This window comes from Centroberyx gerrardi, chromosome 10 (genome assembly GCF_048128805.1).
Source record: "Centroberyx gerrardi isolate f3 chromosome 10, fCenGer3.hap1.cur.20231027, whole genome shotgun sequence".
Lineage (NCBI taxonomy): Eukaryota > Metazoa > Chordata > Actinopteri > Beryciformes > Berycidae > Centroberyx > Centroberyx gerrardi.
In genome coordinates, this window is record NC_136006.1 from 4,652,679 (window position 1) to 4,666,043 (window position 13,365).

Sequence of the window (13,365 nt, forward strand, 5' to 3'; positions counted from 1 at the left end):
TATAAATAATGATATTTGAAAATGCGTTAATGTAGTAAAAATGAACAGTATAAATGGTTGATTAAAGAAATCAGAAAGCCATTGTTATCATCTCTTACAGTTATGATACACTATAAAAATGAGACACTGTTCATTTTTTATGACACTGATCGATTGTTTTTATGTTTCTTAGGACTGTTTTCTGTGTTTATTATTACTGTCTTGATGTGTGTGTGTGTGTGTGTGTGTGTGTGTGTGTGTGTGTGTGTTTGATGCCTCCACACTTGAAGTTCCTAGTGGAAAAATAAAGTTCTCTGAATCTGAATCTTAATTAATGTTCAAATAACATTATTTATAGCATAAAATAATCCATAACCACTGTTGAATAATGATAAATTCACCATTTAATAAGGTTATAAAGTTCAAAACTCACTTTCCGCTCCACCCGTTGGAGTTTGAAGATAACAGTAGATTACGTACTGCACCTTTAAACACGTCCCAGCTGAAAACCTTTCTGCGTCTTCTTCTTCTTCTTCTTCCATATCGAAGTTAGTGAAATTCTATTCTCTGTCATTATGAAGAGAACTGTAGCTCCAATTAACATTTTGAGCTGATTGATGTGAACCTGAACTGAGCCGGAGCCTCGGATCCAGTTACTGAACTGGAGATGAACAGTATCAGTTACATGGTCCAACGTAATTAAATGGCAAATTACAAGAGACAAGAAACCCGCCTCAAACTCCTGTGTCTGAAATAGTTCTACAGCCGAAATCTTTTATCAAACACACTCCACTCTCAAGACGGAGAATGCCGAATGCATCCTATAACATGCTGAAATAGTAAATACAGTACTGTGCAAAAGTCTTAGGCACCCTAGATTTTTTTATATAAATTTCTTAGAAGTCTTAGATGTTTATTTGTTTTCTGCATTAGTGTGCCAGTAGACTGCTGTTAATTGTAAATTTTTGATATTCAGAAACTTTTCATTCGTTTTGAAAGCATCTTCGCTTTATGGATATCTTTGACATATGCCTAAGACTTTTGCACAGTACTGTATATTTATTATTGAAGTTATATGTCTTTTTTTAGGGTTGGATCGGCGCATATTCTCGCAATGTTCCAGATTCATATTGACTCAATTATCGCCACGTCTGTTTGCTTCAGTTTAATAGTTGCGAATCAACATCGTTCCCTTTTCCACTCTTTCCTGACTTTACCCAGCATCCCTATTGTTTGTTTTATTGTTTGTTTCTCAGCGTCCGTCTATTCCACCTGCCAGATTTTTCAAACGTCTTTATAATTACTGTTATTTTCCCCCGGCCACATGCAGTTTTAATACAGGAGGAGAGAGAGAGAGAGAGAGAGAGAGAGAGAGAGAGTCAGCGGTTTCTGTTGCTACACAGAAAACACCTTTTTTGTTTTTACCCAGCAGATGAGTTCATGTGAGACGGGATGGAAAACGTCCCGCCGACTCGTCCGTTTCCCCCCGTTTGTCTCAAAATGCCCCGACTCGTAAAAGTGAAAACGGGGTTTTATGTTGATTCGGTCTTGTCGTTCTTTCCCGCTTCTTCTTTTCTGTCACGCTGCCCATCAAGAGTTTGGAGTTTTTTTGGAAAATGTTCAGTAAATCAGCATGTTTTCTTTGTCTGTTTGCAATAACTTAACCCCGTTAAAGACCAACTAGGCTTATAGTTTGAGAAAACAAAATCATACATGCAAATATCTGTGACGATAACACTAAAACAATGAAACTACACGTTTGATGAACATGAGGCCGAGTGTTGAAGAAACAGATCCAAAGTGTTAGGAAATAGATATTTTATGGTAACAAAAGCATTTCGGGCATTTTTTTCCTTTCTTCTTCGTTGAAAAATACCAGAGAAAATCAAATAAGTACTTTGAAAATCTACATAGAAAAGGCGAGGTGTCCGGCAGCATATCTTAACTCACTGTTTATTTCCTTCCTTCCTTCCTCTTTCCCCTCCATCTTGGCTTCCTTCTCTCGTTCCCTCCCTCCATCTTTCTCCTCCAGATGAAGAGCAAGCAGAAGAGCGAGGGCAGCGTCGGTCTCTACACGTACCCCGTCCTGCAGGCCGCCGACATCCTGCTCTACAAGTGAGACCGCTGCCGTCGTCTGAGCATTCATTTGTCTCCGCTTGTGCGCTCGTGTGTGTCTTTTAATATTCGTGCGTGCATCTTCACCGTGTTTACTGTGTTTTTCTACGTTATTAACCCGAGTTTGTTGGCTAATCAAAGGACATTTCTTGGCTGGAGCTGCCTCGTATAATTTGTTAGATCATCATTATGTTGTTTTTCATCTTATATACTGTATATGAACACTTAAGCCTGGTAATTCTTTAGTTTTTATTGGTCTTGTCTGCACTGCCACCAGTGTTTTTACCAGTGCTATTGATAATGAGTACTAAACTTCAAGTATTCCCAATACGGAGTAATGATCTGATCCTAGACTGTTAGTTTGGATTCACTGGTCAGAGATTGCTGCAGAATAATCTATTTTTTGCCATGAGAGAGATCTGACACTCTTTAATGAATGTAAAAGGCAGAAAATCAAGTTGCTTGGATTTCTCCAATGCTCCATGTATCTCTCGGTATCAGATTTCAGTGCTGGGGGAATGTTCTGATGTTGGCGCACCAGTGTCGTTCTATTTTGTAAATCTTCGCTCTTCACAGTCTAGTGACAGTCTGGTATTGCTGCATCAGTAGATATTGGTTGGTTGGATTATTGTTAGCTTTGTGTTTCTGCAATGAAAACAACTTCAGCTCCATATTTCTGAACAAATATAGAAGACACTCCATGTTTTCACCTCCAAATATTCAAAACCTTATTTCCTGTGGAGAACGAGGCAGATAATAGAGAAAACCTAATCGGTGATGTAATAATAATAAATAACAATGGACTTTATTTATATATATATATCTATATATATCACTTTAAAACAAGATGAAATCACCAGCAGAGTTCAAACATCGTCATAAAACAGAAGAGTAAAACGTGGGACTAAAAGGTAGTAAAAAATAAATAATAATACTAATAAAGTAGGAGAATAAAACAAAGATAAAAGAGAAAATGGAATAATAAAATCATGTTATAAAATAATGAAAGAGAAGGAATAACAGCCACACTAAGAAAAAGCCTTGACATGAGCAGCAGTAGTGAGGATCCAGTTAAAGAGCAGATAGATGGATTGTTTCTCATCAAGTGACAAAGTGACGAAGCTGAAGATGAAGATGCTCCAGAACTGACAAGTGTCTCCAGTGTGTGTTCACATCCTGCTGCTCATCCTGTTGTCGTGTCAGAGAAGCTGATGTTGTTGTTGTTGTTGTTGTTGTTTGTCGGGTCGTTCAGGTCCACTCATGTCCCTGTCGGAGAGGACCAGGTCCAGCACTTGGAGCTGGCCCAGGATCTGGCTCGCATCTTCAACCACCACTATGGAGAACTGTTCCCCGAACCACGCGCCCTGCTCAGTGAGGACACACACACACACACACACACACACACAGGCATGCATGCACCCACACTATATGTACACACAGGTCAGGGTTCGACTGATATGGGTTTTTGAAGGCTGAAACTGATATTTTTGTGTTGAAGTTGTCGATGGCTGAGATTTTGTGCTGATTTTCAATATCTTTACATTTTTCAATTTTCGTGCAAAAAAAGCATTCAGTGGAAAAGCCTCTGAAGCAGCATTTAGAGCATCATGGGACACTAAAACTCTCCACTGAAACCCAGACTGATGAAATTACTTTAGTGTCTGCAGCTCCTTAAAGGAAAAATCCACCCACCCATACTCCATTATTTATCATCAATCTGTGATGATCAGTGTTTGGCCAGTTATTGATAGGAATAATAAAAACACACTAAACAAAAATGGACCCAGAAATGCAAGATTCATCACCTGTAGCTGTTTTTTTTTTTACAGTGTTGTAGTGTTTTAGGGTGGAATTTGACTTTAAGGCAGGGAGGCCCACCACATGTATTCAGGGGGAACTCTGGGATACATTAAGCCTTTAAATCATCTGCCATCTCCTCCTCCTCCTCCTGTATCACAGCATCAGTGAGCCAGTTCTTCTGTACGGTGCCATCTGCTTTTTCAACATGCTGACAGTTGCTAATAAGAACAGACTCCTAAAAAAAAATCACCCGTTCAGCCACCAAACTAAGCGGTCTTCCCACTCCCGACTTATCCGACCGTCCCGCCAGAACTCTGACCCGTAAAGCACACAGAATCGCACGGGACCCAGAACACCCACTTCACTTCACCCTCCCTCCCTCTGGTCGTAGATACAGAGCACCCATGTGCAGGAGGGCCCGCTTCAGCAAGAGCGTTGTCCCTTCTGCCATGCAAGCTTTAAATAGGAACACCCGTCCCCCCCCCGTCCCGTCCCGTCCCGGTGAATATTAACTTTTTGTAACTTGTTTGTACAATGTCAGTGTGTTTTTTTGTTTTTTGGGGGGTTTCTGTTTATTGATTGTGTGTGTTTTTTTCTGTTATTTTGTATCATGTCTTTGGACAATAAACTAACTAACTAAATGAAGAATTAATCAATCAATTAATCAATCAATCAATAAAAATAGAAAGAAAGAAGAAACACGCACACACACAAATACACACAAATACACTGTATATACATGATGCTTGCCCAGATGTGCTCACAGTCAGACACACACATGGTCAGCATGTTCAGCTACCCCCCCCCCCCCCCCCCCCCCCAAACCCCCAGTTTCATTCTCCTTAATTATCAGCATCATAAAAGCTCAAGATGCAGCCAGTCATCTGTGTGATGCAGCTTTGATTAAAGAACTGCGCCTTTCCTCCTCGATCTGAGTAATAGAGTGATAATAGATTTGAGGGGGATGCCCCGAAGATGACTTCAGAGGTGGGGTTCTGCGTGTGTGTGTGTGTGTGTGTGTGTGTGTATGTGTGTGTGTGAGCAGTGGGGGGTGGCAGCACTTGGCTCAGGCTCGTAGTTCCGATCCTCATTTTTTTCTTCTTTGGCTCGGGATCAGGACAGCAGAGCAGGGCCGACGGAGCTGCCAGTCGCCGCCCGTCTCTTTGAAACCCAATCAAAGACGTCCTATTATTAATTTTCCTGAAATATAGAAGTCCCAAGGGTGGTAGAAGGGACGGGGTAAAGATTAGACGGGGGGAGGGGGGAGGGTTGAGGGGGGGGGGGGGGCATTGGAAAGGATGTGGACCGCTCATGTGGGAGAGAACAAGAGTGAGGGTTTGCAAGATGGCGGAAGGATGGAGTTGATAAATCAGAGAGGAAAGGAAACCCCCGAGTCGCTCATCACCTCACACTGCGACGGGCCGCTTCACACTGGGACACACACACACACACACACACACACACACACACACACACACACACACACACACACACACACACAAGGCAGCATTAATGAAACAGTAATACTTCACTGACACATCATTGATCCCTGCAGGAAAACTAAAGCGCTAACTTGGTGTGGAGGATTCCCAGATCAACTGTACTAGTGACGCCCAAAATTGCGTCGTATTTTAAGTTTTTCGATTATGAAAGTTACAGTATCCAAAGGAGGATTATATATTATTTTCTTTTACTTTTACAGCATCTCAAGTCTCCACTGAATCCTGACCCAAGTTCATCTCTTATATAAATCCCCAGTTTATATTATAACCATGTACTTTGCGAGGATTACAGCTGTTTTTTAATCATTTTATTATGTTTAAGGGATTGCTGCTCTTATTATATAGTGCAGTTGAGAGTGACAGGAAAGATGGGAGTGATGGGATTTAGAGGGGGAGATGAATTGGATTCAAACCATCAGTGTTTGTACGCTGTGTGCTTTAGCCTGTTGAGCCACCAGGACCAGGAACTCCAAAATGCTGTATATCCACTTTGGAGAAAACCTGCTGCCTGAAATCCATCACTTCATATTTAAAACAATCAGAAACCCAAGAAAGTCTTTTTATAACAACCTGTTTTTGTCCCACAGGCTCCACACGGAAGGTCAAATCCCTCCGCGACCCGTCCGCCAAAATGTCCAAGTCCGACCCGCAGAAGATGGCCACGATCAGCATCACCGACTCGCCCGACGACATCGCCCTCAAGATCCGCCGCGCCGTCACCGACTTCACCTCCGAGGTCACCTTCGACCCCGAGGCGCGGCCGGGCGTGTCCAACCTGCTGACGCTGCACGCCGCCGTGGAGGGGGTCGGCGTGGAGGAGGCGGCGTCCCGGGCCAGGGGGCTGGACACCGGGGCCTACAAGAGCCTGGTGGCCGAGGCCGTGATCCAGAGGTTGACCCCCATCAGAGAGGAGATCCAGAGGCTGAGGGCCGACGGGGCGCACCTGGAGGCCGTGTTGGCCAAGGGGAGCCGCAGGGCCCGAGAGCTGGCCGCCCCGGTGCTCAGAGAGGTCCGACAGAGGGTGGGCTTCTGCTGAGAGGCAGCAGGGGGGAAGGGGGGGGTAGGCTCCGTTCACACTGCAGGACCAATGCTGCTCATATCTGATGTTTCTGGGATCATATTTATTCTAGGATGAAACCCAGATCTGATTCCTATATGAACTGACAGCGATGTTGTTGTTTTGTATCTGCGCTTCAAACATCAGATCTGATTCACGTCTGAGGAGAAAAAAACCTAAACTGGGAAACTTTCAGCTGCAGTGTGAACAGAGCCTCAGATGACTTGTCTCTCCAGCTCTCCTTGCTAGCTCATGTTATGCAGTGCAGTACGGCATCATTTATTCATTTATCGTCCCGAGGGAAATTCACTTTGCAAGACTGGCCCAGTCCACATCATACACAACTCCATACACAACAGTGGACAGAAAAACACAACTCATCCACACACTATCAGCTTTGGCAGGTAAATAATCGTCCCATCTGCTGATCTCCAGCTCTGCTGCAGGAAGAATGTCCCGCCTCCGTTCCTCCAGAAAACTGTCAAAGACTCACTGGGAGACTCTGAACACTGATGTTACGATGGTTGTGTGTGTGTGTGTGTGTGTGTGGGTGTGTGTGTGTGTGTGTGTGTGTGTGTGTGCGTGGCAGGGGGTCTGGGAGCCAACTGGTGTTTGATAATGTCTGCTTGTACATATTGTTGTCATGTATTTTATACTCCCAGCATTGTTTTTTGTTTCCATTATTTGAAAAATAAATATGCATACTTTAATTTTTTTTTAGGAATTTGCAGTTTGGTCAGTTTTTCTTTTTCATCCACTCTTTCCACTGATGATAGTGTTTCGTTGACACCTTGAGACACACACACACACACACACACACACACACACACACAGAGCCTATTTCCTGTCATAATAGGTAATAGGTTTGGGGGCAGAGGTGAGCGGTCTGTGATCCCAGCAGCAGACTGAAGTCACTATAGCCCCTCCCCCTTCCCCTCACACACACACACACACACACACATACATATGCATATGCAAGAGGGTGCACACAGGCACATGCTCTTATACGTGCTTATTTGCACACACACTTGTACACCAACACACTCTAGATCATTACACATTCTGAATAAACACACTTTCTCACTCTTATGCCTACTGTAGACACACACACACACACACACACACACACACACACACACACTTGCTGCACACTAACACTCTTACAACCTTACACATTCTCAGTAAACACACACTCATAGGTGCTCAAATTTTCTGTACACACACTTAAACAGATGCAAGTGGGTGTGCACATGCTTACACACTAACTGCATTCTCACACACACATACAAACTCACACTTGCTGTACACACACACACACACACACACACAAACAGGCTACAATATATTGTAAGAAAACACATTTTGTCATTCTGCCTGCTGAATAATGACATTAAATTGTGTTGTGTTAACCTGTTGGAAAAAACACTATAATATTCCTATAATATTCCTATAGTAACTTGTAGTGTTTCTTTGGTACTCACTAGTGGGTTAAAGTGACTTAACATTATGGTATTTTTTAAAAATCTATTCATATAATATTCTTATAGTAACTATTTTCCTCCTATAATATCACTATAATATTCTTGTATTATTCCCATAGGAACTTAAACTGCGTCTGTGGTACTCCACATTGAGTTTATCGTGACCTAGTGACTTTATGGTATTTTTTACTTTATATGGTATCTCTATGATATTCCTATAATATTCCTATAGTGACTTATAGTGTGTGTACACTCTACCTTATTGTACTTTATGGTCATTTGTTTTATCTCCTATATGATATCCCTAAAATATTCCTATAGGGAGTCATACTTCCACTTGCTCTATGCACTGAGACATGCTCACACACACACACACACACACACACACACACACACACACACACACACCACGGCTCTGGACTGTACCGGGGTTTTTCCATCTCCGTGTTTACCTGGGAACAGACTGGTCCGGTCGAGTCCAAGCTCAGTTTATTTCCCTTTGCTCTATATTTATGGTGGCAGAAGCAGCTGACAGAAAATATATATACATAACACCAAGCAATAAAACACAGCGACGTCCTGGGACCGCAGCATTATGTCAGGTCCATTTGACAAATACATACCTCTGCTTAAATTAGACAACAGCGATACTGGTGTAAGTTAGTATAATAAGAAGTGCTGTAATAAGAAAGCGGCGCTGGAGCTGAACCGTTTTATGCGCTGAACTTAAAACTTTAATGAGAGTCGTAATACAAGGTCTTTATTTTCTTAAATTAAATGTAGCATGCTTCATGGAAATCATTTTTAAATGGAAACAACTACAATCCGGGTTGAGAAAAAATGTAAAAGAGGCATTTTACTGTTGTTGAACTTTCTAATAACTGAACGGGGGCCAGTGCGCGTTATATAGGAAACTTGTAAATGTAAACCCTCTTAACCTTCTCAAACACCATATTTACTCATGAACTTATTAAATGCACATTTAATTTTCATTTTGATCCTAATGAAACAGGCGTATTTTAGTGTGTAGCGCGCTATTACGCAGTAGGACTTTTTCCATGATGCTACATTACCGTATAATGTGAGAAAATGCACATATTTTTCTCATTCTCCCTGTTGAATAATGAAATTAAATTGTATTATGTTAACCAATAGGAGCTGTCCCTATGGAAAAATCACTATAACATTCCTATAATATTCCTATAGTAACTTATAGTGTGTCTGTGATACTCAGTAGTGACCTTAGTACAAATTTCCTATGGTATCACTATAATATTCCTATAATATTCCTATAGGGACGTAGTGTGTCTTCAATAGTAAATAGTGACTTTATGGGAATCTTATCACACTTTATGGTATTTTTATATTTTATCTCGTATAATATCCTTATAATATTCATACAGGGTCTTATAATGTGTGGTACTAAATAGTGAGATTATAGTGATTTCATCATACTTTATGATATTTCTATCTCCTATAGTATTCCTATAATATTCCTATAGTGACTTACAGTGTGTCTATGGTACTAAACAGTTAGTTTATAGCGGCCTTATCTCACTTTCTGCTATTTGTGTCTCCTATGACGTCACCGCGACACTTCCTATAATATTCCCAAAGGGGCTTTAGCGGTGATATTTGTAAATTATCCTCCTAAATTTAGCATTATTATTATTACAGCTCCTCAGTTTGTGTTGCATGTCTGTGTGTGTGTGTGTGTGTCTCAGCTCCAGTCGCTCCACATCACACACCCGACGCACTTTCATCCACACCACATGCAGCCGAGCCCGCAGCTTAATGGAGTGTTAGATTTATTTCATTTAATTTTGTTGGAGGAACAGGAATGGGCGCAAAACAAAACGGAAACCCGTCTGACAAGCGCCGAACGAAAAATCACTTCAATATTCCTCTAATATTCCTGCAGGGACTTATAATGAGTCTGAGGCACTTAATATGGGTTTATAGCGACTTAATCGCGCTTTATGGTATTTTTATCGCCTATGGTATCACTATAATATTCCTATAATATTCCTACAGGGACTTACAGTGAGTCTACGGTACTCAGTAGTGATTTTACAGTGACCTTATCGTGTAATATATTTTTTATTTTCTATAGGCTTTTCGGTGGTAGTCTATCATTTTTTGATATAGCTGCATGATATTTTAAATCTTGCTGTGATATTTGCATAGTACCCCTATAAGATTTACTATAGGTTTATTATAGTTTTCTTAAGGTTATAAGGTTAAACGACTTCAGAAAAAAAAAGAAATGCGACAGAATGAAATATTAAAGGGTTATGCAGCTATTCAGTGGGTAAATACATAGCCTGTATTTAAAATTTGCCATCATTCACAGTCTAAAATCATCACGATCAAGATCTTATTGAGGCTACAAGCTTCTTTTCCTATAAAAATTAATTGAAAAAGCGCAATGCATATTTAGATCTATCGACTGTTAGTCTGAAATGCTTTAGGCCTACTACTCCTTTTTAATATGCTCTATTAGGCTATTTCCAAAAAGTTTTCTTTCATGCTCCAACAAAACGTAAACACACAATGAACAATATGTCTATAATAAAGCCTAGTGTGGTAGTTTTATCATAAATAAGAATCCCTGCGCACATTATTCACTATTTCCTGCTTAAGTGCTGATGTTTTTTTTTTTTTTTTTTTTCCTTTTTAAAGTTTTTTCATGATTAAATCCCAGATCCGCAGTCTGTAATCCCAGCCCGAGTTCTAATCTCTGACCTGACAGACAGACAGAAACTAGAAACCAACAAGACTGAACTTTCACTTTCAGATCCGGATGAGCTGCAGTTCGTCTCCGGTTTGGTCCGAGCTGATGGAGATCCCAGTGTGTGTGTGTGTGTGTGTGTGTGTGTGTGTGTGTGTGTGTGTGTGGTGGGAGGGATCCGGGGGAGAAAGTCTCTTGGAAAAAGATTAAAAACAGCCTCTTCAATATCAGTATCCCCTCATTTTAATAACTTGTGAGCGATATAGCCTATGAGTAAACTCTGACCTGCGGTATTTGATAATCTGAAGACAAGAAAACCAACAATTTCTAATTTAAAAAGCATTCATTTATATCTCGTTTATACTTTTACTTTTGTCTTTAACGGCCCTATCGTCTCCTTACATCGCTTTGACGCTTCTCACTGATGCAAACTGTGAATTTGCGCCTATAAATGTGGATAAACTGCCTTCCAGCTGCCTTCCACTCCATCCCTGCCCATAATACTGACAAATCCTAATCCTCACATATTCAATATTATGTTTTCAATGCCATGGGTTCCTCCAGTTGTTCTCCGCAGTATATTTAGAGTATACCGTCCTGGGGAAGCGGAGTCCTCGGCCTTCCTCGCCCGGCCCGGCCTGAAGGTGCTAAAACAACGCGAGAGCTGTCGTTTGGGATGCTTTACTGCTTGTTGCATGCTTTATTTCCCAGGGGGCACGCGGGGTCAGAGGGCGGCTTTTACTAATTGAATATTAACGGCGCGTTTGACTGTTTCCACCCACCGTCCGCCTGCCGGGGCGCAGGCTACACCCAGAAGAACCTCAGGGGGTTTTGGTTTGGGAAGAGAGGCGTAAACACGCAAATAACCCTCTGATTTGTTCAAAATAGAATACAAAAGAAAAAAAACTGTCAAATGAGAATAAAAAACCCGGCGTGGTTCTTTAAAGAATGTATTTTAATACTGCTGGAACATTTCATAACGCCGTTTTCGAGCGCCATGAAGGATTTGAACCTTTCTTTAATGTTTCCTTATAGAACCAAAAAGGGTTCTGCTACAGCGCAAGCCTCGGGAACCATTTACTGGTCCTGTGAAGAACCTTTTTTGTTCAGAGTGATCTATCCAGTCCGGCCAGTCGCGGTGTGAACCCAGTCGGCCTGTCCGCTCCGTGTTGGGTGAATGAGATGCCAGGACTATAATTGGGATCTAAATGGCAAACAGTTGGTTTTAGTTTTTACTGCTTGTGTTTAATGAGTTTCCTCCCAGAGGGACCAAGACCCCCCCTACACACACACACACACACACACACACACACACAGAGAGAGAGAGAATATTTACCATTAGTTTACCATACCAGGAGTTTGCGCAAAAACACCCATAAAGAATAAATTCATGTCTCCCTAATCAACTACGTATTTCGCAAAAATAGTTTCATAAATCATCCGATAAGGACTCACAGTGAGTCTGCGGTACTCAATGGTCAGTTTTGATCCCAAATCAAATCGTCGTATTTCAGTGTTTAACGCGCTGTTAACGCAGTGAGTATTTCATTTCCATTACGCTATTTACCATACAGCCTATAGGAAAATGCATACATTTTCTCTTTCTCCCTGCAGAATAATGACAGAATAATAACTTCATTGCACTGTGTTAAACTACAGAAGCTGTCCCTAAAGAAAAATCACTTTGATATTTCTGTAATATTCCTATAATGACTTATAGTGTCTGTGGTACTGAATAGTGACCTATCGCACTTTATTGTATTCTTCTCCTGTGGTATCACTATAATATTCTTATAATATTCCTATAGTGACTAGTCTGCGGTATCCAATAGTGAGTTTTTAGTGACCTTATTGAACTTTATGGTATTTTTGTCTCCTATCTCCTATGGGAATATTATAGTTTTGCTGTGATATTTGTACAGTATTCTTCTAAAATGTATTATAGGATTACTATAATTGTTTTTAGCGAGAGATAATTATTGTTTTTAAGGTTACAAATACAAAATCCCCCTTCAGGTTATGCAGCTTCAGCAGATGCAGGTTCACTGGAGGATTTGGCCTAAAAGTGGAAGCTGCAACGCGCAGCGCTTCTCCTGAACACACTTCTAGTTTCATGAAACTTTCGTTTTGCTGGTTACCTGTTGCGCATTTGGGCGGATGGGAAACGTGTGAAATATATTTTTCACATGGTATAAATTGATCAGTTGTGTTTGGAGGTGTTTCATTAAAACCAGGCGCCGCTTTCCTCCTGTCCGCCTCGTCGGGCTGCAGCTCTGCGATGCAGGTTTGACCAGAGAGAGAATCCAGCCGGTCCCGTTTTTATTTTAAAAAAAGCTGATAATTAGAATATATACGTGGCCGAAGCAGTCGTAAAGTTGCCACAATCTGCCCTGTCTGACCCTGAATATTTTATTATTATTATTATTATTTCAGACGTTTAGGCTACTGACAATTCTCGTGAAAATGTGAAAAACCTATTTGTTCATTTGACCAAATACAAAATCTTATTTTTTATTTTGGCAAAATAGCGTTTCCGTTTAGGTAGCAGTCTTCGTGGCACCGTGAAGCGCACGGATTTGTTTTACGGCTACTGATTGTTTCATTGGTTATTAATTAGTTTAATGATTAATGAGACTTGGGCTAATATAGGTATAAAAAAACAGAAAAACAGAAAGAACTGATTTTGTAGAAGCAATTTTA

At 41.0% G+C, this 13,365-nt stretch overlaps 1 protein-coding gene across 1 annotated transcript in view; it reads left to right on the forward strand.

The window, feature by feature from the left end:
• Positions 1-6,432, forward strand: part of wars2 (tryptophanyl tRNA synthetase 2, mitochondrial) — a 25,861-nt gene extending 19,429 nt beyond the window's left edge. Inside the window, exons 4-6 of the mRNA XM_071904076.2 lie at positions 2,012-2,094; positions 3,347-3,465; positions 5,984-6,432. Coding sequence (XP_071760177.2) covers positions 2,012-2,094; positions 3,347-3,465; positions 5,984-6,432 — 651 coding nt within the window. The remainder of the gene's footprint in view (positions 1-2,011; positions 2,095-3,346; positions 3,466-5,983) is intronic.
• Positions 6,433-13,365: the final 6,933 nt, after the last annotated feature.